Source organism: Poecilia latipinna, unplaced genomic scaffold (genome assembly GCF_001443285.1).
Source record: "Poecilia latipinna isolate Pla-1442-1.1 unplaced genomic scaffold, P_latipinna-1.0 Scaffold1374, whole genome shotgun sequence".
Classification (NCBI taxonomy): Eukaryota; Metazoa; Chordata; class Actinopteri; order Cyprinodontiformes; family Poeciliidae; genus Poecilia; species Poecilia latipinna.
In genome coordinates this window covers 101,763-126,945 of record NW_015113990.1, presented here as the reverse complement: position 1 = coordinate 126,945, position 25,183 = coordinate 101,763, and the positions used below count along the sequence as shown (strand labels likewise).

General features: G+C 39.5%; 1 protein-coding gene and 2 long non-coding RNA genes across 5 annotated transcripts in view; 1 reads left to right on the top strand and 2 right to left on the bottom strand.

The window, feature by feature from the left end:
- The window catches only part of LOC106962127 (cytoplasmic phosphatidylinositol transfer protein 1-like), a 79,264-nt gene that overhangs the window by 48,142 nt on the left and 5,939 nt on the right, over positions 1–25,183 (top strand). Inside the window, exons 1-8 of one of the 3 annotated variants that reach the window (XM_015056320.1) lie at positions 8,082–8,168; positions 10,614–10,762; positions 15,468–15,556; positions 16,982–16,989; positions 18,245–18,316; positions 21,689–21,784; positions 22,648–22,803; positions 24,121–24,184. In XM_015056320.1, the coding sequence (XP_014911806.1) occupies positions 8,097–8,168; positions 10,614–10,762; positions 15,468–15,556; positions 16,982–16,989; positions 18,245–18,316; positions 21,689–21,784; positions 22,648–22,803; positions 24,121–24,184 (706 nt within the window). In that variant the 5' untranslated portion in view covers positions 8,082–8,096. Of the gene's footprint in view, positions 1–8,081; positions 8,169–10,613; positions 10,763–15,467; positions 15,557–16,981; positions 16,990–18,244; positions 18,317–21,688; positions 21,785–22,647; positions 22,804–24,120; positions 24,185–25,183 lie in introns of those variants that run through there. The other 2 variants (XM_015056322.1, XM_015056321.1) reach the window with 2 other exon arrangements.
- On the bottom strand, positions 1,003–25,181 carry LOC106962139 (uncharacterized). Its single transcript, XR_001427908.1, has 2 exons — positions 24,679–25,181; positions 1,003–1,617 (listed from the first exon to the last, which is right to left on the bottom strand). It is a non-coding gene; the product is annotated as an uncharacterized LOC106962139 (long non-coding RNA).
- On the bottom strand, positions 15,930–22,720 carry LOC106962138 (uncharacterized). Its single transcript, XR_001427907.1, has 2 exons — positions 22,633–22,720; positions 15,930–17,007 (listed from the first exon to the last, which is right to left on the bottom strand). It is a non-coding gene; the product is annotated as an uncharacterized LOC106962138 (long non-coding RNA).

Below are 25,183 nucleotides of genomic sequence, written 5' to 3'. Positions count from 1 at the left end.
TTTTTACTCTACTTTGCACTTTTATAATCCACAAAGTCAACAAAGCTTAAACTATAACCGGGTGTAATTATCGTTACTCCCTTACGTAAGGTTTTAATTAAAAATGCCATTATAAAAAGGGGTGGCGTCCCTTTAAGGATCACGTTTTGAGCCTCGGGTGACAATTGAAGCAGTTTGCTGGAGCTGACGATCTGAAAGCGAAGCCACTGTTGCCCTTTACAGACAAAAAGGAGAAGACCGTTTTATGCCGCGTTTGTAGTAAAAAATTTCTGTATCTTTGTCAGTGAGGTAAATTCATGTGCTGCGCTTCCAATCTGAAATGAACTCTGCTGAGTGTGTTGCATTCAAACTTCAGAAGTTTATTATTATTCTGATACAGATACTGTATATGGAGAGAGAAAGTCTGGTGTTTCATGAACTTGTTAGAATAATTTACAAAAACATAAACGACTAGATCCTACTTCATCCACAAGCTAGCTAAAACAGTAACTCATAGTAAAATTATTTTTATTATTATTTACTATTTTCAACAATAGCATTGTACAACTAAAGTAAAATATGTAATTAACCCTTGCTGAATTTGGCAACTAATTTAAGTAGACATGCTAAATATGCAGACTATCATGCATGGTTTTAGCGACTTAGCTGGCTACCAGCACTATTAGCTTCTTTTGCTAGCTTGCACTCTGCTTCTTTACAGAGATACCAGTCTGACCAGCTGTCGTCTAAAAAAGTATTACATTAGTATCAGCAATAGGTGGCGCTCTGTTCATTTCCACACTATGAGTTTCCACTTATGTTATTGTAAACAAAGAGAGAAGGAGAGATGGGTAGTATAAAGGAGAGAGAACGGCAGGGCTCCATATAACCAGGCAAAGCTAAACATTGGTCACTGTTCAGCTTTCTCTTGAATGTTTTTCTTGAATGTTTTTAAGGGAATTTTTTTTTTTTTTTTAGCAATTTTGAAACCGTAATCTTGGTTTTACATGATTTATTTTTTTTCTTTTACCTTCTCATTGTGAACTTTTTTTTTTTAAAATAAGTTGTTTGACGGAGTAATTTTAATCAAGTGCTTTTTAAAGTAAAACTTTGCCGACCAGTTGATCAATGTAGCGTTTGTTCGTTGGAAGACTACACCACGGCTGAGTTACTTTGTTTCTTACTGGATGTTAATTTCTTTAAGACTTCTTGGTTCTGTCCAGAAGCGTAATTTAAATATGTCATTTCAAAATGGACCCATAAGAGGAGTTTTTAGCACAAGGCTAATAATAACAACAACTTGGACCTACCACTCAGCTCCACTCATGTACCTTCTGAATGTATACGTACACATAAGAGAATGACACCAATTAAATACATATTTTCCAAGCCTAAATCCATTTTGTGTTATGATACATAAAAAATGGGGCTGTATGTTTTCATGTGTGGGCAGAAATCATTGAAACTGTCGCTACACCCATCCTGTGGCTCACGACACACAGCGTGGATCGGCCCTCACAGAAAAGACATCAGCATTAACAGGACGCATTAACCATATGTTCCTCTGATCCCTTTCACCGCAAACGCTACAGCCACACACACAGCTGCATCCACACACACACACACACACACACACAGCTGCATACACACACACACACACTGCAGTGTCATGTAAAAAGGCTGTGAATCGCGCTGCTCTTTTGTGACATGCACTCGCTGCTGCAGCTCTTTGCTTCAATCTGCAATTCATATGAGCTTCACCTCAGAGCAAACATCTAGCAGGATTTAAGGCTTTTTGACTCTCCTTCATGCGCTGCACCAAAAGCTCTTCACAAGCTGGGATCGTGTGGCATCGTTATGGCAAATGGAAACGCCAACCAAACTGTCTGTGACTCGATTTAATGCCTTTTTGTCTTCTTCTCCAGTGTCCAGTAATTGGCTACCTTTTTGGATTGTTCAGATTTCCACTGGCGATGCGGAAGCAGTGGAAGCAGAGCGTTTCATTGGCTGCTTCGAGATGAATAACGTGCCTTAAACACATTACATTATAACAATTTGTTTTGGAAACCGCGATGATAACCGGGTTGTCTTAGTTAGATTATAAACGTAAAAATAGCCGTTTTCCAATCAAATAACACATTTGCCGGTCTGACACTGCGTGGCTCATCGTTTTCCACATCTTGTTGTGCTTGTCTTACTCGGACTAAAATAGCTGTCCCCAGATCGTAACCTTATTTGCTGGTGTAAATGTGTGTGTGTGTGTGTGTGTGTGTGTTCCCAGAGCCTGTTTTTGTTGTGCGTTATGATGTGATGAATAATAATAGGCAGGGGTGGCGTGTGATGCGAAACGTGCGTCGGGGTTTCATGCCTCAGCTGGCAGGAACTGAGCAGATATTTGTGTGACAGATGGACAAATTTTCATTTGTTTCATTTAGTGGTCGAAGCGGCAAACAAAGCAACAAGTTTGAAACGGGTTTGAGTAACGTAATTTATTACGTAAATAAAGGAAAGTTTTGAACTTGATGGAGGATCGCGATGTCTAGGCTAATATACCTGTATATCTACTTACTCTGCTTTGTCTTTTTAGTAGATTTTTACTTTTAATTCAAGAAATTAATCCTACTTGTCAGGCTCGAGAGTGGAACAGGAAGCTTGAGTACACAAGCAAAATGCACAGATTGGTGCAAATTACTCTCTTCATACACAAAACTGCAGAGTGTGCTTCCTGCCATGATGATAAAAATGCTCAGATTTTGACCTTAAGATGCGTAGAACATGTTGGACCGTCAGAAACTACAGGAAGCATCGAAACCGCTGGGACCTTCCCGTCACCATCATTGCCATCTTGCTCATTTGGCTGTTTTGTCAGCACATGCGCTCTAATCACACCTGAAGTCCACCTATTGACTGCGAGGCCCACAAAGGAAACTGTGGTGATTAGCCTGCGCACCGGCTCCTACTCCATCAAACAGAGCAAGGCGAGGAGATGTATGTACATGGTGGCGTGTTAGCATTGCCCATGATGGGTAATGAAGATGAAGTAATAGACCCATATCTGTGCCAGCATTATGAATTACATTGGATTGTGTGTACAGATAATGGAAAGTATCCAAAATGGTCTTTGCTGCATACGGGGGTAAATTGTTTCATGCATTTCCAATGTATATATATCTCTGCTGACTACAAGAAAAAAAATAACTGTTTGGGATGAAAAAGGGTGATTTGTCAAGAGAAAATCTGCTCTTAATCCTCTGTTCCCTGTTACTTGTTCATTCAACTAACACTGCATATCCATTCAAAGCTGCACTCTGCTCTCCATTTGTCAGGCAGCTGTTACCTGTCTAATGATCTAATGCAGTCTTCTATCATTGCTAAAGGGCTGAAGAAGCGATGAGCTGTAGAAACTAATAATAATCAAGCACTTGCTCTTAACATATTTATTTTTATTCATTTGGAGGTGCCGACATCTGACAGTTTATCTCCACAAGATATTTAGAAACAGATGCTTTACTTTTTTAAACATAGCTACTGGTTTGCTTTTGACAGAATGTTCAAATTGCACTAGCATAACATAACCCTGAATATAGCATAGCATAGCACAACACCACGCCACTAGCATATCATAACACAACACAAAACTAGCATAGCACATCATTAGCATAGCACACCACTAGCATGTCACAACATAACACAACACAAAACTAGCATAGCACACCATTAGCATAGCACAACACCACTAGCATGTCACAACATAACACAAAACTAGCATAGCACACCACTACCATAACACATTACTTGCAATTCCAGGTTATGGCCACAAAGAAACTATGTAAATGTTCATATACATAACTTAAACTTTTTGCCTTATCACTTTCAATACCCATCGCTTCATGCCTGCTTTCCAACTTGTCTTTGCAGTTACTTTTTTTTTTTTTTTTTGGAAGCTTAGACATATAATGGCAGCAGATAAACTTTAGCCCACTTTTCTCCTTGGACAGGAAGATGGAATCTTTCACCAAGTTGAGCCCACACTCACAGAGAGCTTACATTTTCTAAAAATATGAGCCCGTTTACGGTTTTGACCTCGGCGCTGTCAGCAGCTATTACAGCCTTTCAACCGGAAATTAATCAGCGAGGATCACATGCGTCCCGTTAGGTGGAAAGGTTTTTCTTCTAAGTTGCTCTCAGAAGTTCTCAGACCCAGCCAAGCAGAAAATAGGCTCTCTGTTTTGGCTGCAGCAGAGCTCCCAGAGGGCTTTAATGTAGCCCGCTTTAAGTGGAACAGTGATTATCAGAGCTATTAGCACGACTATTACCTCACGCAGATATTTAAATAACCGAGGTTTGCTGACGAGAACGCCCAGAGAGAAAAGTTTCGGTACGCTGGAGGTCAGCTGTGCGACAGGCAGCCATGTCTGATGGTTGACTGTCATCAGATCCCCTCCCTGACGCTGGCGGCCGTTCGGTTTTGAGCAATGGAAAAATGGTTAATGAAATTATTTAATCTAATAATGCATGCTTTATAGATACTAATGTATCATTTGCCTGGAAAATTAGATTCTTTAATGAACCATTTCTTAGAGAACATCCATCTAGAAAGGCGAACTGGTCCATGACGCTTAATTAATACAGACCACCATCCGTGTGGTCACACAGAGTGAGTTTAGTTTTTCTTTTGTTTTGCTTTGGCGGAAACGATGAAAAAACTCGCTTTACGACTTGGCATGATGCGTGGCTGTAAAATGCAGAGAGGGACAGTGTAATGATCAAGTCGAGGCTAATTTAATAGAACTTACTGATTACTGAGGTGAGAACTGCACTGCAGAATTTACTTTCGGTTCCTGAAAATATTGTTTTTGTGGATTTCTTTACGACTCTACACTTACATATAAATGTTGCAGGTTTAATTTATCAATCCTGAGCGACTTATCAGCTCTTTCTTTGTTCCCTTTTTGCTAAAAGCTCTGCAGTACTGGCAGCTGGTCTCGGTTTTGTAAAGTTGGAAAAACTTTCTGGAGTTCTTGACTTATTCAGGGCAAGTAAAGCTGTTATTTCTTCTGTGAGCAGTCTCGTCTTAAAAAACACAAAACAAAAAAAACGAGGGACATAATCTGTTATTGGAAAGAAATGTGTTCCCGCCCTCCTCGATCCGTTCTTGCCTGTTTTTTGTAATTTATTGCTTTCATTCACTTCAGCTCCCTCTCTACTCTGGGAACACAGTGATGTGCATCTCTCTAATCACTCAGTTTCTCTCCGTTTCTCCTGCCTGATCGTCTGTTTTCTACTTTTAAGAAAGCTTCAGGCCTCTGGTTTTATTTTTTCCCCCCTACCTTTCCCTCCCCTACTCTGCTTTTTTCTTGAGTTTCCTTTCCTATCCGATTTGTAACACTTTAAAAATGTAAACAGTCTTACAGGGTTGTTGGGTTTTCTCTTTTTCATTCTTTCTTTTTTTTTGTACTACTTGAACTTATCCACCCAAGACCAATGGAAAGTCTCTTGGCACTTTTACCAACACGTATCTGATGTCATTTTGATGGCTTTAGTGGAAAACACAATGCTTTAATTGTGTTTTTTAAGGTCGAGCCAAAATAAGCTGAATGTAAACGCTGTTTGATATCGGTTAAATCAATCCTAATTACTGCTATTTGAATTCTGGGGGATTTTTACTAAGCTCTAATCTTAAAAGAAAAAAAAAAGGGCAGGTCATGATGTCGACATTATTTCTTTGGTTTGTGGGAAAAATCTTTTCAGCTAAGCAAAAAATAAATAAATTAGAGGCTGGTTTGTGTATGTATCAAACTCCAAACAGAGAATTTTAACACCTTGGGAAAAAAACTGTTAATATCAACACCTAGTTGTTTTTTTGAGGCTCCCTGGAATCACACATCATATATAATATAAAGTCAGAACAAGGAAGTATTGGCTTATTAACTGTAGCATAATTCATAATAAATTAAGGTATAAAAATAAAATGTATATTTTGCGGCCACAAGTTAGCACATGCTACCATAGGAAGAAAAATCGGTTTGTAAGAGGAGCTAACAAAACAATGTTGTTGTGCATCAATTAAAGGCAGTGAAAGCCTTTGAATACATTTATAATCTGCATCTTTAACCTGGTTCTCTCTGATATGCTACAATCATACCAATATACTGTAAAGATGGAGACGCACATGAATTTAGTTGCTCTATAATTAAAATCATTTTCAAAAATTAAAAAAAAAAGTTTTATTTTTAGCCAAATGTTTTCTTCACACAATATTCTGCATGTAAAACAACGTTTAGCCAAAACCAGTCAATGATTTGTTCTTGTGGAATTTGTTAAAAATAAATAAACAAAACTCCTCGACTCTGCAGCGAATATGTTGTAGGTGTATTCTTGGATGTTAACAGAAAGCAAATAATCCCAAATTCATAAAATATTATAGATGAAACTGTAAGAAGGGATAATACTGATTCTCAGCTATTAAGTGTTTTAAATGGGGCTCCCCAAGGCTCTGTACTTGGACTACTGTTGGTTTTTTTGGTTGATTAAATGTAAACTGAACGTATAATTTTGCCTTATATTGTTTTGCTCCAACTTAGTAAATAAAATAAAATAAAAATCAAAGTTGGCTTATTTTGATTGTTTCTTTCTTTAAAAAAATCTAAATAATGGCCCCATTTAGCAAATAATGAAACTATTCAAAAATACTACTTTGTAAATGTGTGACCAAGGCCAAAGTGGATAATTCGCCGCGATGATTGCTGCACTTCCTATCTGACCGACACAGACTGACCGTCAACAACAAATCAGAGCAAATTAATAATAATAAAAAAAATAGAGGCAGTACTGCTGCTGATCTCCTGCAGCTGGCTGTGCATGCAGAAGGGTGATCTGTCCTGGTGTGAAGATTTGTTCGTTTTGCTTCAGTGAAGGCGATTAACAAGACTTACTCGGTGGAATAATGCATGTCGTGTGCCGCTGAAACGAACCCTTTCAGAACAGGTAGGCGCCTGCTCTAAAATGCAGCTAATTGGTGACATTTTATGACGCTCTCCAATATTTCAAACCATCAAAATGGCCCTCTCCAGGGGTGTCGACGATGTACGTGGGTCCTTGATATTTTTAGCTGGTGCTGCAGCTCGTCATCAACAAAACGCACAAGAGCATCCGCTGTGTAAAATGGATGAGATCAGTGAACCTGTGTCCCGAGCCTGAGCTTCTGTCTGAAGGGACGGCAGGCTTACTCCGTTACCGCGGCTCAGCGTTGTGCTCTGCCTTGAGTGTGTGTGTGTGCGTGTGCTTGTGTGTGTGTTGTGCGAGGAAACGAGATGAGGAGCATTTGCATTATTTACAGTAGCTCAATACCTGGCAGTCTCTGCATTCCCTGAGCTGTTTTTAGACTCGCTTGATTTGCTTTGCAGACCTCGAGTGAAAAGGTGAGCCTTGATTAATGGAGCAGATGAAGTTGTTAGGAAGACAGGAATATTGTGAGGGAGAGAAAAAGATGAATTTGCTCTGGCTCTGACAGTTTGCTTGTCGAAAGATCAAGGAGGATACATAAAAGCTTCAGTTAATAATTTAGTGTCATTTAGTGCTGGATGTGGCATAATAAGAGAAATGTGCTTCACCTTAGATTCCAAACACTTGAACACAGAACCTTCCAGATGGGATGGGTTGTTTTAAATTCACCCTGTGCTCAAAGTGGCCCAAAGCTTTGGTGAGTTGCTGTGAATGTCCTTTTGGCAAATTAATTTCATTATTATGAACCGACAGCCGTCCAAAATGTTCAGAGAAGCCTAAGAGCCACTAAAGCTGATGGTTAGCTGGGGACTAAATTTGTGACATTTGTGACATTTGATACATTGATTTTAATTTTACCAAACCTTTAGGAAGACCCGTTCCCCTCCTCGCCTGTGGTGGCGCTGCACCAAAAACCCCGGAAGGAAATTACACGAAAAACTCAGAAGAAGACTCTGAGCGCAACTTCCTTCGTCACAAAACGTAAACAAAAAGGGCGTGGCATCAGATTTTAGCGTAAGTAGGCTTTCTCTTTTGTCTTTGGTAAAAGACCACGATCTATTTATCTCTCTAACGCTAGATTAGCGTGTTTGTTTTGGTTGTGTTGACCCAGAATGCCCTGCGCTAGAGTCTGCTTCCGGCTTGCAACTTCGGTCCCAGTCGATCCGAGTCTGCCGGACTATCAGGTGTGAAAACGCCCCAAGTTTCACCAACTGTTCACAAAGTTATTTATGCTGCTCAAGCCCGCCTGCTCATCCTGTTTTAAAAGCAGGAAGAAGCCATTTGTAATTACATTAAGAATCTGATCTTCTTGTCTACCTTTTTATTAAAGCATCTACCATTCAATTCACATAGGAAATAAGTGAGACAAACAGAGGTTGTTATTCATAGAGAGGACTCTGCTCGTCCTTCCCTCCAAGCCCGCGCCTCTATATTTAATCAGAATTTTATCAAAAGCTATTTGATTTCATCACCATTATATTACAGTGTTAAAGCCTCATTATTCTGATTGGAGTGTCTTTTTGTCAGATGTTTACACCTTTGTCGCTAAAGCAGACTTGACCATTGGATGGTACATCGGGTATAACAATGATCGCTCACGCCTCTGTCAGGCAAAAACATGTCGGGTTCAGAAAACGATTTTATCTTGGTATTAACAAGTTGTTTATTATTCAGATTCCGGTTATTTTTTTATTTTATTTTGTCATTCTCTGCTTTTAAAATAGATTGCTATTTCTCTTTTTGCTTGTGACTTATTTGACTTTAAGAAGAAAATATTCTTCGAGGGGAATCGATTTGTTTTCTTGAAGCCAAAAATGTCTGAACGAATCTCCTCCACCCCCAACGTTTCCGTCCACCAGGCCTCTGTCCCCAAAGACGTTTCTTTATTTTACATAATTGTTCGATTTATTCTCCCACATGCCTTTAGATGGTTGTATCCATCAGAGGTTTTTCCAGCAGCAGCGAGGTGCTGACATCATCTCTGAATGCCTGTGGGTGAGCGCCTCACGTTTTCCCCTGACAGCACTTCACAACTCGGCCAGCAGCCGTGACAGGTAAAGGTCAGGGAGAGAAGCAGCGTTGAGATTCAGGAGGGAATATGTGGGACTCCACGCTCGGTTCATTACCAGGACCCAGCTCTCGCCTCGAAGACTTTAAATGCGTGTTTTTTTCTTTTCTTTTCCCAGCTATTTGAAGCCAGTCTTTGAGACAGAAATTGCATCAGGGAGAGATTTCACAGTTTTTACCTGATAAAAGAATTGGTAAGAAAATAGCGGGTGGACAGGATTAAAATTTTTAATCGAGTTAATTGCAGAGTCTAATTAGTTGCGATTAATTGAATTTTAATCAAAAACCGTGTATCGACAAAATTAGCAACCCTTTTTGCTGCTAAATTATTGAATGAATAGACATATGAACTCAACAACAAAAATCACCTGATCACTCATGGAACTACTTTGATAAATACATCTTCAGAAATGCAGACTGTTGGCGTTTGTGACATCTTGTGCTGTTTAGCGCTGGGATGGTAGTTTAGCTTTGCTTAATAGCTTTGCTAACAGGCTAACTCCTTTTAGCGCAATGTTCACACAGTAATAGTCTTTACCACCGTTTCATCAGATTGTTTTTTTAAAGTAAAAAATGAATCCCCAGTTGGCCCAGAGTAGTGGCTTGTACGTCAGAATTACTGGTGTACCAGAAATGAGCGACTTCAGTGGTTCCAGCTTAGGACGTTTGTATTTTAAATGGTAATAACAATAATATTTACATGTGAAAATCTATGTAACTAATCAAAATTAACATGTTAAAGGAAGAATGTGTGAAACAGTTTTTGCTGAAGTATTGTATGCCTTTGAGAAATTAATGGAATAAGAAATTTAAAAATGAAAGAAGCTGATGTGATCTGATGTTCCTGGCCATTGAAATCTATTTTTAGGACTCCGATCTTCATTCTCCTTTTCCACTTAGGCTTTTTGTTCCCGTCAAAAGTTTTAGAAGATGAAATTATAAACCCTCACTGAAGTGCTGCCCTGAGCTTTATTGACTTGCTGAGTGCAGAAACTATTTTTTGCATTTAGTTTTAATTTAATGTGTTGTTAATGAAACCCAACGAATCGGCAATTAAAATCTCAACGTTGACCTTTTCTTGAACACATTATCGCGCCAGGAACAAACTTGAGTTCATGTCATGTGCACTGATATGGGTTTTTATGAGCAAAGACCTGAGTTGTTTCTCAAATTATGAACACATTGCAGTATTTATCAGTAACACTACAATTTTTTTTCTGTTTTCTTTGAGGTCTAAAATACATAGAAGACAAAAAATGCTGCAGGTTTCCTGCTTAAGCACAAAAATTGCTTTTTTTTTACGTAAAAAAAAGTAAAGTGTAAGTAAAGTAAAAGTGGAAGAAAAGTCTGATGCTCTGTTGCAGACCTCTTGGGGCGTTCACACTCACCCAGGCTTCAGGACGTAAAGATTTACAGATGTGTGTGTTTGTGGTACTCTGAAAGAAAACCGACTCATCGCGGTTTGCATGTTTGCAGTTAAAGTATCCATAATTCTTTCTGAATGTACGTTGCAGCATATAAACTTACGATCCTTCCTCTCTCTCTCTCTTTTTCCCCCTCAGTACCGGATCGGGCAGCTGTACATGATTAGCAAACACAGCCATGAGCAGAGCGACCGAGGGGAAGGAGTGGAGGTGGTCCAGAACGAACCCTTTGAAGACCCAGTTCACGGCCAAGGACAGTTCACAGAGAAACGAGTCTACCTCAACAGGTCTGTGCCCCTCGATTCTACCCACCGGGAAGAACTCGATATGTTTGGAGTATTTTGGGACTTTCTGGGGGCATTTGGTAAAAGTTAGACTTTTTTTAGGAAAAGTCCAAAGAAAACCACAAGCCATCTGGATTTGAATAGCTGAATGTGAGAAGACTGAAACTATAGCAACGGTGAAAACAGAAAACAATTACCCACTCTATTAGTGTATTTAAGAGTTCCAGGGAGATCATTAAAAAGGCCAATTAGCCAATTGTTTGCTATTATAACACCTAACATATCATCTGTGATTAAGCTCCAGTTTATAAATGCGTCCAAAAATGAAATTACCTCAGACTTGATCTTATTCTCTCCCTTTTAAATTGGAAAATGTTGGATTGTTTTCTCATGCTACTCATCAGTAAATTGCAACATGTGCTTTAAGTTTTGATGCCTGCAAATGTCTGAACATTGATTAGTAAAACGGAGTGATTTATTACAAATCTCTGTGTCAGGTGTTTGTTTTGCCCAGCTTGAAGGATCGTCATCACGGCCGTCCTCTGCAGTTTTGAAACCTTTGGAAAATCATAGAATTTGATTTTTTGTGATTTGCATATTTAAATTATGAACATGCGTAGAAACTCCAAAGTCGTCCAGCGAGAGTCATTTGGACCGACGGTAATGTTGGAAAAATTTTAATAAAATGACTTCTAAATAAAGAAAGTGCAAATACAACAAATATGAAAAATATATTTACAGATGCTGTTGCTGAAATTTCACTGGTTAAAGAAGGAATTGGTTCAATTAAATGAACTCTACATATTTATTATTTAAAGAAGCTGCAGTAAATATGAGCCATAAATTAAATGGTTTCCCTTCAGAGGAGTTTTGACTTGGTCTTTAAAATCTTCTGATTTATATAAAAAAATAATTTTTGATTTTTTTTTTTTTTTTTTTTGTGGCATAAATAATTCTGGGTTAATGAGTGTAAGAAGAACAGCCTAAAGGATCTTGCAGAGGAAATAAATGAGATGCCTTTAAACAAAACTTTTTTTTTTTTTTTTTTTACCTTTTTTACTATTTAAGAAACTGCAAATAATTAAAAAATGGTGCATTTCTTATTACTGAAACGCATATATCCAGTCATCCTCCTTACCAGCACACATTTCACCATGCAGTACCTTTTACGAGTTGCAGCCTTTCTAGAGTTCATGTCAGTAAATATCAAGCAAAGGTGATGGCATAAGAATGATAAGATGTGTAAGAAGAGGAGAGAACGGGCAGAAGGAATAATCAAAGAGTGAAAATGGAGAGGTGGAAGAGATTCAGTCGGCCATTTGTCTCTGGGCACAGTTTCCTGCGTCAGCGTTCACCGAGCTGGGAAGCCAGTTATGCTGAGTCAGCGAACCTCAGGAGAAAGCAATTAAAGCCGCTCGGCCCATTAAAAAAACTGTTTGAGTAGAAACATATCGAGTGTTTTTGGTTAAAATTATGGACAAACAAGTCCAACTTTGATACTTTTTAAAAAAAAAATTTAAAGTATGACCAGTTCCAGTGTGAGAAACGGATACGTGTTCAGAAATAGTTGATTTTCGTACAAATGAGGTGGAAAGATCAGCTGTTTTGACAACCCTGAAGGTGAACGCACTTCATTTTCCCTAAGTGTTTTGCGTCAGAGATGGTTTATGACGCCCGTAATGATCGCATCTGTGCGGTAAAATTAAAAAACGCCCTAACTCCACCGTCTTCTATCTGGAGATGGTCCAAGTGCTGCTGGACCGCCTCCAGATAAAATTGGAATCCGCATGCGATCTTTGCTAATCGAATGCTAAAAACATTAAGCAAATGGAAAAAGATAAAGAAAAGAAAAAAGCAAAACACCGTAATCAGCAGAATTAATAACACAACTTTTGTTCCCATTTAACTGCAGTTACTCAAAATCGGTCCTTCGTCCATCTGGCTCTGCGGCAAACAAACATTAAGCTGAGATTCACCAGCAGGGAAGTAAATCTGGACTTCATTTGTCACACTTAAAACACTCTTACCCCTACGTCGTCGCACGCTTTCACTTAATCTCACCAATTGCGACTTGATAAACTGTTATCTTTATTTAAATAGGCTTTTTTTTTTTTTTTTTTTATTCTCCCCCCTCCTCCTTTAAAATGCAAACATCTTTACTTGGCAGCATGGGCAAGAAATCGCCGGTAGTCTGTGAAATGAACAAGGAGGGAATGGGAGCAATCAACAGATGGAGGTGTGGGAGGAGTGTCAGTCTCTTTTGTTGGAGGGGGGGCAGGGAGGGAGGTGGGGGGGGGAAATGAGAGAGGGAGACAGAAAGAGGGAGAGAGCAATTGAGCCTGCCAGCGCTCACAAAATATCACAGCGGAGGACTGATTTTATTCACAGCTGTCACGATGCAGCGGGAGACGTCTTTTTTTTTATTTTTTACTTTTTTGACTAAGAAATACTGAGGCGTAGATGATGGATTCTACAGGAAGCGGTCCGTGTGAGAACAGTTCAGTTTAGTTCTTCGTCTCTCTGTCGGCTCTCTGGTAGCTTAAAGTCACATGAATGCCAAAACACGTTCTTATGTGAAGTTCCTGAGAGCACAGAGCTCACGTTGTCGATAACAGAGAGGGTCGGGTTGCCATAACAGACTCACAGGCTCAGAGGTTTCTCAGGCTGTTTGGGCTGTGCTCGAGGAAATAGTTTTAGACAAAGTTAATTGTTTTTTTTTTCTTTCTTATAGTATAAAAGTAATCAATCTGGTGGAGTGAGTACTAAATATATCCAAACTCTCTGGTCAGGTCAATGATGATGACCAAGTATAAGTTAGTCTTATAGTCGTACATTTGATGGGAACCGTTTGTGTTTTTAACCACTGGGTTTAAATGTTTCGTCTCATTGGGGGATTTTAACTTTTTAAAGTACTATTTTACTTATTGGTTCTGTTTTAGTCATACCACCACCTGGATGTTTCTGATCGACATGTTTTTGTGTTTTTAGCTTCCGTTGGTTGAAGCAGTGGAACTCGGTGCCAGTAGCTAAATATCAATTGTTCACATGTTGTTTTTATTGTTTTTATTGTGACTTGCTGAGAAATTAATAAAAATTTGAAACTCTGACACCAGCTGCTGATTTGGACAAACGTTCCCTCTGGGTTTGGATGCTTTTCAGCTGGAATGTCTTTTTCCTACTTTTTTAATTTTTTTTTTTTTTAATTTCAGACAGTTATGATGCATAACCTGTGGAAACAATGGGGTATTTGTTTATTTTTTACTTATTTATTTCACAATTGGGATCTAAGTGGCTTCTCGAAAGCTCAATAAAATGTCTGAACCTACAACCCTAAAAAACACCAGAGGAGTTGAAGAGAGAGCAAAGAGCAGAGCAAGAAGAAAACCGTCTCTTCCATTGATCTGTAAGGACAATTATCATATCCCCCTCTGACTTTGCTCCTGCATGTTTAGACTGCAGACTGTTTGTGAATCGATCATAGAGATGGAGCAAACAGCAGGAGCAAAGGAGCTGGGAAAGTAATGGAGATGTAACTGCTATGAAAACTCATATCTACTCGACTCATTTTAACTTTTTAACATTTGAATAATTGCAATCCAGAATGGTTTGTAGGGTAGAGTTTAGATTTTTTGGCCTGACCCAAAATTCATGCCAGAATTATGTTGCTTGCTGGTCGGGTCGGGCTCAGGCTTCTGTGGAGTGTTTAATAAGTTAATAATACATACAGCACAGAGAAAACCAAAGGAGAATGTACGATTTAAAGTTGTGTTAATCTACTGATTATAGTCTAAATAGAGGAGTAGATTGTCTAACCTGTTGAGGTGCAGGAGGTAAGATTGTAACAAGCACAGCGCACCGCATCAATCAGTCAATGAAGTTTATTTGTGCAGCACAAAGTCCTAAAAGACCCACAGTAAACAGCTGAGAAAACCAGTAAACATTTTACATTTTGTTACCCATCATGTGGCTCAGTGTTTCGTTTCTTATGTTTCAAAAGCTGCTCTAAACAGCTGGGGGGTTTTTAGTCTGGATTTAAAGGAACTCAGTGTTTCAGCTGTTTTGCAGTTTTCTGGAAATTTGTTCTAGATTTGTGGTGCGTAGAAGCTGAACGCTGCGTCTTCGTGTTTGGTTGACCTGCGGGGTCTGGTAGGTTGATACAACAGCAGCAGATCTTTAATGTGTTCTGGTGCTGAACCGTCCAGTGATTTATAAACTAGCAGCAGTATTTTAAAGTCTGTCCTCTGAGTCTGTCCTCCGAGTCCCTACACTAAAGTGCAGGGACTCAAACCAAGGTGATTTGCTCAAAGTTTTTGGTTTTGGTGAGAACGCTAGCGGCTGATCCGCTCCCATCAATCACTCATCTCAGAAGATTTGCACCTGACTCACCCTGCGGTTACAACAAGCGACAAGATGGAGCTGGAAGACGTTAAGCAAAAGCCAATTACAGAAGAAGCTACGCAGTTTACTTAAATGGAACAAAATCAGTAAAATCTTACTTAAAATAATATATCAGGTCTACTTTGGGCTTGTAATTAAAGTTAACCAATGGGGTCGAATTGGATTGTTTTTTCAGCCCGATCTAAACACTATTGTAGAGTAAAGCAGGGATCAAGGTTAACCAATGTTGCTTTAATCTGATGTTGGTGAACATCTACGTCCTGACTGTCCCTCGGTCAACGTCTCCTGTTTCTGTCTCTCTTTTCCGCAGTAAGCTACCCAGCTGGGCCCGAGCAGTGGTTCCTAAAATCTTCTACGTCACAGAGAAAGCCTGGAACTACTACCCTTACACCATAACGGGTGAGTGTCCGCTGCAGATGTGCTGCTCCGCCGTTTCTCTAAATACCCCGCTGTGACACTCTGCCAGGTACGGAAAGAGAATCGCGCCGCACCGCAGTCACACGGAGCCCGACGCAGCTTTCTGAGGTCACCTTCTCAAACAGTTTTCCGTTTTTTTTTTTTTTTGTTTTTTTTTTGTTGTTTGTTTTTTTTAGCCACAACACATTTTACTCACCACTTATCACTTTGCAGAGACACTTCACTGGATGTTAGTGGCGCATTGGAGCAGTGTGAAGAGACAAGGGAGCGAACGTGATCCAAACTGCTAATCTGCGCGGCGCATTTCCAACACGTTTTGATAAAACCTCATGGAATTGGCTTGTCCAACAAAAAAAAAAAACCCTGTGAAACTCCTGACATATGCTATGTAATTCGGCAATCTTGTTTGCAATTTTGGAGCAATGTTTGCAGCCTTGCACATGTATTTTTTATTTATTTTTTGGAGTACAATGTGTTGTTTATTAGAAACTAGAGAGCACGTTTAACCCCTAAACTCTGCTTTCAATAATGTGAAATAAAACTCTTTTTTTTTTTTTTTTTTTATATCTATGATTAGTCTATGGAGTGCAAATTTATTATCAGACGGCTGGACGACATTCATCTTTGCCACTTGCTAACTTCTGTTGCCAAACCCATTCTATGCAAAAAAAAACAAACAAAAAAAACAACAAAAAAACCCCGAAAAGTTTGGCGCTGCGAGGGTCAGTGCTGTGGAGAGTAGTTCGCCATCTGAGCAGCACAAAGCTGCTGCTGGGGGAAAAAAGCTACAAAACGACCCCACAAATATCACAGTTTTGGTCCCTTGACACACACAAAAAAAAAACATTTCTGTCTTAAATTTTTTTTGGAATGGTCTTAAAAAAACATCCTTAAACGTCTTAAATATGAGTTGGTGAAACCTGCATCAAACCTGGTAAAACTTTAGATCAAATCTGTAAGACTTTTTTTTTTTTTTTTAAGTTGTTTTACTTATTTTTTTTTGTTTTATCTGTAATCTGCGGTTGCCATGGCAGCGCGTACGGTCGCAGCGGCTTAGTGCTCTACTTCAGTGCCCTTTTCTTTTTCTTTTCTTGTCATTTTCCTCCGCTTCTTTCTCCACCTTTAACGCTGCTGTCTGTCTGCTCAGTGATGAACAGTAGATTCTAATTTGTTAACTTTTTAAAATCAGTTTTAATGTCTGTTATGAGTTCTTACTTGTTGAGCTCTTTTTGACGTATTTAATCCAATAAAAAGGCCGTACGGATAAGCTCAACTTAAATTCCCCTTTTCTGTTGTCTATATTCTCAGCGTAAATGGATTCATGGCTATTGGCTAACTGTGTTTTTTTTGTGCTTCTCTTCTGCTCCGACCTGACGCTCGTCTGCCTCGTTGTGCTTCGGTCTGAAGAATATACAGTAAGTTACGGTTTACACCTGCAGAAAACAAGGCAAACGACTGAGTGCAAACAGTCTTGACACTACTTTTCATCGATTTTTGATCACTTGTTCCTGTAAAAACAATTACTTGCACCAATTTTTTTAAAGGTCTTAAAGCTCGTAAGATGCTAAATGTACAGTTGGGAAAAAAAAACAACAAAAAAATAAAACAACCTGCGTGAAAATCCCCTCCACACTTATCAAAATGACTTGCAGAGCACACAGAACCGCGAATACCCAGCATGCCTCAGTCTGTGTGGTCTGTCTGTAGCCCACAGGATACGTCGGGCCTTGGCTTTAAAAAAAGCTCACATCGAAAACACATCAGCATATTGTGAGGCCGAGCTGTAGGGGCTGCAGTAATTCAGAGTTAAAAATGCAGACTCTGTGAGTCACCTCAATTTTATTTCATATGAAAAAACTAACTACTTTGACAGCAACAGAATGCTTGTCATTTTTTTTCCATGTAGGACTATTCAAGAGCTGCTGCACTGCAAACAAATCCACAGATTGTTGTTTTTTTTAGTCAGTTTGCAGTTCTAGCGCCAGCTTTCTCGTTCCGGCGTAGATTAAAAGCGCCCACATGAAAGCATTTTGAGATGTGATAAATAAGTGACATCAAGTATTTTTTACCCCTTTGAGGTTGCAAAGACACAAAATCTTACAAAGTACTTTTTGTCTGGTTTCTAGTGCAAATATCTTTGTACATATGAAATAAGACTAAACTAACTTCAAGGTAACTTTTCAAGAATATATAAGAGCTTGTTTTAAGCCAAAAAAATAAATACTAGCAGATTATTTCACCCGTCACACGGAAAAAATATCTTATAAGTTAAATTATCTGCACTTTTTCATAAATATTAAGGAATTGTTTACTTAAAACACGCTCCTATATTGTGCTAAAAAGTTACTTGTAAGTTAACTTTCTCTTATTTCAACTGTAATAAGATATTTGCACGAGAAACTGGACAAAACAAGAAACTGTGGTAAGATTTTGTGTTTTTGCAGCGTGTAGAGCGGCTGACCATAAATCTGCCTGTGTGATTGGATTGAACGGACAAATTGTTGAGAATTTATCTGATACGAATGAGGAGAACTGAGTTGAACATATGAAAAAAGCTGAAGGGGTATGAATAAGATAGTAGGCCTGCTATAATGGTGCAGGGACGGAAATTTCCCTCAAGAGGGATTAAATAACCAAAATATTTCTTTTCTTATTTTTCCTCGTTCGCAGTGCTCATTCCTGCCCAAGTTCTCCATCCACATAGAGACAAAATACGAGGACAACAAAGGAAGCAACGACAACGTAAGTACAGCGGGTGTCACCTGCTCTCTGGAACAAAACGGTGGGGCCCAGATAGTTTTGTTTTCGTCGTCGTATTTACAGTTTCACGTTTCAGGAACAGGCGTCCGTCCTGTTTTCCACCGCAGATAGCCTGAAGGCTGATGGGGCCCTGATACTGCTGACGCTGCACAGGCCGTGTTTGTCCATGTAGGCAAATTTGTGATGTTGTGTTTGGTCTCAAATCGACTTACCCTCTTCTGTCATTAGTGACGGAAATGCCCTCCGTTAATCTGGCACCTTTTGGCATTTTTAGCAATCGGATGTACAGCTGAAGGGATTACGGTTTTCAAACCCGACGAGATTCCTCTTTACTGGCTAAAGTTATTTTAGGGTTATTTACACTTGACAGTTTAGTGGACCCGGTTCGATTGGAGACCAAAATTGCAATATTTGTTCCATTTTTCAGCTGGTGAGGCTCTCTTTCACACTGCACTGTGTCAAACGAACCAAACACTTGGAAAACCTGTTCCCCTCCTCACATGCGGTGGCGCTGCACCAAGGAAATGACACAAAAACCTCCGAAGAAGACATGAACACAACTTCCTTCTTCGCGAAACATAAACAGAAATGGCGCGGCGTCGGATTTTAGCGGTTGTAGGATTTTTCCTTTGCCTTTGCTAAAAAACCACGAGCCACTTCTCCCTCTAGCGTAGACTCTCGTGTTTGTTTTCGAGTTTTTTTGTATTTTTTACGAACTGAGACCTTACGCTTTTAGGTGGACGAGTGTTTGCACATTCACACCTCTAGACATACAAACTAGAATTGAGTTGAAGCGGACCAAACAGAAGTACTGTGAGTGCACCTTCAGATTTAAACGTCTTCTACCTCAACATGGCCTGAATCGTAGCATATTGTTATCTCTGTGCCTCGACTCAAACTCTGCTGCATCCGACGTCAGCACGGAGACCCAGTCGGTTAATTAACCGAGCTCCCCTCGCGCTCAATACTTTCATCTTAAAACAGCGCGTTTTGCCTCTTCTCTGTTCTCTTCCTGCAGAAAAAAGTGTCCAATAAAACGAAGCGAGGCAGCAGATAGAACCGGCGTATAAGACGGACCTCTGCAATGCTGCAGGAGGGAAATTCTCCCAGGCTGCAGTGATGATTTACAGGCCACCTTATTAAAATGCCCAGTACACACGAAGCTTTGAGTTGGCCAGGTACTGCTCCAGTTGTTGGATAGTTAATCTAATTTGGTGCTGTTGATCCGCTCGCTCTGTGGGCTCCGGTTCGGAGGGGCATTAGTCATCAGGAGAAGGTGCCAGCGTCTGGACGCAGAGGAATGAAAGGCCGCCGTGTAGCAAAACAATCGACTTAAAGAGAGTTGACCTATTCAAAATTCTCCTTGTGAGTTACTTCAACAGTTCGGGGTTGGCGGGTGTCCCGTTAACATGTCTGGGTGGCTCACACGTCGTCGTCGTCGCTGCCATGCCGGAGGGGACAGAAACCGGCGCGGAGCTTTAAATCTGTCGCGATGTTTTAGATCGACGTGTTTTCTCTTTGACGTGACAGAGTAATGGATCAAAGGCTGTCGAAATCAAATTCTGAAACCAGAAGCCGCCTTGGGCCGATGCGATTTCCAGATAAAGAAAAGAAAAGAATAGAAGAAAAGCAGAGATAAGGGAAAAATGCACTCAATTGGGGACGCCGGGCTGATTCAGATCTTTGTGAATGTGAGCCGAGACGCAGGAATCCATGTTGTTTACCGTCACCGAGGCACTCCCGGTGATTCTGTGACGTTAATAATGCAGTTGCTGGTCTCTTTGTTTGATGTTGTTTGGGTAAACGAGCCGCTACGTAAACTAAGACATAAGTTTTATTGTCCAAAACGAGGCTCTGGACAGTAACTAAGTGTTGTTATTCATTCTGTCCTTCTGGCTCATTTGTTGACGGGAGCAAAAGCAAAAAGCAGGGACTGTTGCGTCTATGAAAAGTCATGAATGTTTGGGTAGGAATGGAGTGGAATTAATGTTGAACTTTTTAATTGAAGAATTTGCTTTCAATAGCCACAGGACTATAGAAGGTGAAACGCCATTTCTTTAAGAAGGTTTAGTTTTTAATAACCTGGTAAAAACTGGTTCACTGTTCTACGCTTCTCTTCATACAGAGTGTCTGGATCCTTAGAGAAACGATTGGTTCCACATGGCATGGACTTTGTTGAAGTTGTAAATTTTATTGCTAAAGTTTGCCTGCTATGGATGTAATGCACTAGTTTGGCGCTACGAAACCTTACCGGAAGTTGCCTGCAAGCGAGGCGGCTGTTAACGTCACTTCAATGTTTGGAAGCTTGGCCAACAAGGACAGAGCAGCTTCGTTCACTTCCTCCGCTAACGTTGCTAAAGCTACAGGCAGGTGGAAAACGGACGTCTGCTGGAGAAATCGAGCTCAATGGGAGAAAGCCCAGGCAGAGGAGAGAGAAATGAGAATTGAGCGGGGGAAAAAATTAATTGAAGGAAACGACATGAAAACCTCTGAAGAAGACGTTCTTCACAAAACGTAAATAAAAATGCAGTGGCGTGACATTTGAGCAGTTGGAGGATTTTGTTTGTTTCGCCGGTAGCCGAACCGCATCGGAGTCACGTATTCACATCTCAAATGAAGTGGATGTTCTAGACAAACAAAATAGAGTTCGACTAAGACAGAGTAAAAACACACAAAAAGCCCTGCTACTGGAAACCTTTAACCCAGGTGCTATTCAGCTTCCTCCACATGTTTCACATGATTTTGATTAAGTGCCACTTTGGGTCCTAGGTCATCAAATTCAGTGTTCAGAAACTGTTTCATATCTCATTTATGTTTGTTTTCCCTAAATCTCCTCCTCTGCCTCGGATCCTATTCAGAATGTTAAAATTAGAAAATAAGGTTTTACTTACTCACGTGTAGACAAATTATTTTGAACCCTTTCATAGTTGAAGCAAAGAGGTTCATTTACCCTTTAATGTTTAACTTTAAAGCTTGTGGCATGAAATATTATGCTGTAATTCAAATCTGGGTAATTAAACATGTGCAAAACACTCACAGAGTTTGAATTACAAACACTGGGAAGGCAAAAACCAAAACAGAAAGCTTTCACCTTTTGTGGCATCAGCTGACTAAACATATGACAGTAATTGAAGTCAGCACTGTGTTATTTAGTGCAATAAGCAGCTGAAGAGGTGAGCTTAGTGCGACCCCTAGTGGCTGGACACACCATGTCCTTCTGAGACTCGGAGTGACACTGAGAATTTACTCCAGCGTTTGATTCGTCCGTTTTTATGATAGGAGGCGAGTCCGACTGGAAAATAAATGTTGAATTTAGCATCAAACAACAACAACAACAAAAATTGCTGTTTTCAGATCTTTGAAACCGAGCTGAAGGACCAGGAGAGGGAGGTTTGCTTCGTCGACATCGCCTACGATGAAATCCCTGAGCGCTACTACAAAGAGTCCGAGGTGAGCGCGTGTGTGTGTGGGAGTGTGTGTGTGTGTGTGGAGCCTTACGAGTACAAAGACGGAACACAATCGGTACTACGAAGCGGTGTTTTGTATGGATTGATGTCGTAATAGTCGGGTCAATGTCAATATCAAGTTTATTTATATAGCACTTTAAAAACAGGTTTAAAACTGCACCAAAGTGCTGTGCAAAAACGATAATACAATAAGCTGATGAAAAGAAAAGGAAAAATAATATATATAGATCTATATATATATATATATATATATATATATATATATAGATCTATATATATATATATATATATATATAGATCTATATATATAGATCTATATATATGTTAAAATAATAAGAGTAATAAAAATTAAACGACAACAAAAAAGAAAGATTTGAAACCTTTTTGTAGTTAAATGGTCACTTTTAAGGGTTTAGATTAGACAAACTCAACTTTACACTGAAAAAACACCAAATCTTACCAAGTATGTTTGTCTATTTTCTAGTGGAAATATCTCAGTAGACTTGAAATAAGACAAAACTACTTCATCAATATCAAGGAATTATTTACTTAAAATCAACTTCTATATCTGGCTGATAAGTTACTTTTAGGTTAGTTTTGTCTTAATTCAGGTGTACTAAAATATTTGTACTAGAAACTGGACAAAAAGACTTAGATTATGTGTTTTTCTCACCTAGGATTTCTTTTTCACCTTGAGGCTGTTTTGTGTGTGTGTGTGTGTGTGTGTGTGTGTGTGTGTGTGTGTGTGTGTGTGTGTGTGTCAGTATTTACTTTCTAGGATCAAATCGTGCATCTGTTTTGCTTGAGCTGTTGTATAAAATAAAATGTGACCTCTCCACCCTCCAGGATTTGCGATACTTCCAGTCGGAAAAGACGAAGCGAGGCATCCTGCAGGAAGGCTGGAGGGACACACAGGAGCCCATCATGTGCTCCTACAAACTGGTCACAGTCAAGTTTGAGGTGTGGGGCCTGCAGACACGAGTGGAGCAGTTTGTGCACAAGGTGAGAGGTCAGCAGGGGGGTGAGGAGAGTTAGACAGTAAAACAGTGACAAACCAACACACAAATTATTCACCTGGCAGATTTTTCCCTGCAAATCATATCTTTTTAAGAACTCCGTCAGGCTGTTTTATTATTATTTTTATTTTTTAAGTGGTAAAATCAAACAATTTTCTAGAGAAGCTCCTCCAACATCAAGTTTCTGCTTCTAAGATGAATTCACATTCAGTTATGATTATAAATTTAATGTGAAACATTAAATCTAAGCAACTCAATGCTTCTTTATAAAATCAGTAAAGTTATTAAGATTAATGTTTCCGCTCCCCGTATGAAAACTGGGAGATTTGTAGTAGCCTGGAGGAGTAAAAACTACCCAAGCGTAGTTTAAAAAAAAGTGTTTTTCAGAAAATGTTTTATGAATAGGAGTCAAAGTCTTTTTAAAAAAAATTGAAAACCCCCTAAAAGTTAAAATAATAAAAAAAAGAATGAAAGAAGTACAACTAAACCTGAAACATATAACAATGATATTCCATTTAAATGAACACAGCCAAAGTTAACCTGAGATCAATTTAAAATAACACCAAAGACATGTCCAGGAATCCATGAGAGTTAAAGTGCTTTCATTGTAACTCACTAATTGAATCTGCATTGACTGAGCTACGTTAAAGTAGCTACAGGTCCAGGATCCTGGAGTTTAATATTTCCTTCCAAAAACAACATGTTTCTAAACCTGCTCTAACGCATAACAAGTTGGGTTAGAAAAGCTCTGGTAATGTTCAACAACATTCAGATAAACTGATTCCCTCCTGTTTTCATGTGAAGCTGTTTGCTAAAGTGCTAGCGCTAGCATGATAGCAACTTCAACTACAGTGTACTAAGTGAAACACGGCCGGTTTAGATTTATGTTTGAAAACAAGCAAAATGTCGATCTGTTTTCACAAAAACAGCATTAGCCTACTCAGAATAGTAACTTTAAATAAAGAATTAAACCACAAATTGAATATTTAAGAAAAAAAAAATGAAATTGAACCGTATTGTTCCCCACAGCAACGTTTCCATTATTCTCTGCTGCGTCTGCTTGGTGCGGAAAACCATAAATGTTACTTTTTACAATGTTTTTCTTTTTGGTGAACTTCAGATCTCTGATGTGGCGTTGTTATGTTTTGATACAGTTCAAATAGCTGCATGTGAAGATCATCCTGAAACTTTGTTCCAATTAAAAAAACTAATCATGCAAACAAAACAAAAAAGATTAAAATGTTGCATTGCTTGCAGTGTGTAGATAAAAGCAGTTTGACCGTGTGTTTGTTTTGTGTTTTAGGTGGTCAGAGACGTGCTGCTGCTGGGACACAGGCAGGCGTTTGCTTGGGTTGATGAGTGGATAGGTACAGCTACAAGCACTTTTTTTTTTTAAATAACCTGTTTTGTATTTGTCAGCATTCTTTAAAATTATATTATTGTAATTGGTGATGCATCCCACCGGCATTTAACAAGTTTGTGTACAGACAGCATGGATCCTCCGCTACTAACCCACCAACTCCAAACACGGCTACCACCATCAGCCTGCTTCAGTTAAAGAAAAATTCAATATAAAAAATATTCTCTCATGTTTTGGGAGAGAAATTCAAACCAATTAGATTTGATAAAACATCCGGAAAATGAGCATTGGATAACATATTTTCTGTTTTCGAGGAAGCTTCTGAATAATTTGTCTTACATGAGGGCGTCATTGAAAAGCTGAAACTGGTGCAGTTGGTGTTGGTTCTGTCCGTTTCCTCGGCTGCACAACGGGCCGCCTTGTGTGCGCCTCTCAAGTGGCTGCAGCACATTTACTCCTTCTCAGCTCTTCAGCTTTTTTTTCCCCTCATAGCTGTGGGACACACACACACACACACACACACACACAAATACAAAATAAGGCTGTTATCTTTACCCAGAAAGATTCACCACTCCTCTCCACAATAACCACTAACCTCAATACTCCCTCTTCTCTGAAACCTGGATGCTTCTTAATGCTCTTAAAGTATTTTTCCCTTGTGAAATTACTTTCTTTTTTTTCCCCCATGGGAAAAAAAATTGAACCTTTTTCATTTTTCTTTCCAATGATTCCACCTCCTCTTACTTATCCCTTAATCTTGAATCATCCCCAAAGCTTCTCCATCTCTCCCCCCCACCTCTCCTCACTCTCTCTCTCGCTCCCTCTTGGCTTGGACTTGTCCTTCACTCTCTTTGGGTTCTGGGCAGCTAACACTTTACCCGCTAGCTACATCGCTAACCTCGCCAGCGAATCCTTCCCTTCTCTTAACCGCCTGTGAGCTGGGAAGCCATGATGGAACGGTACCAACGTTTTGACCTTCATTGCACCCCTACTTCCCTCACCTTTT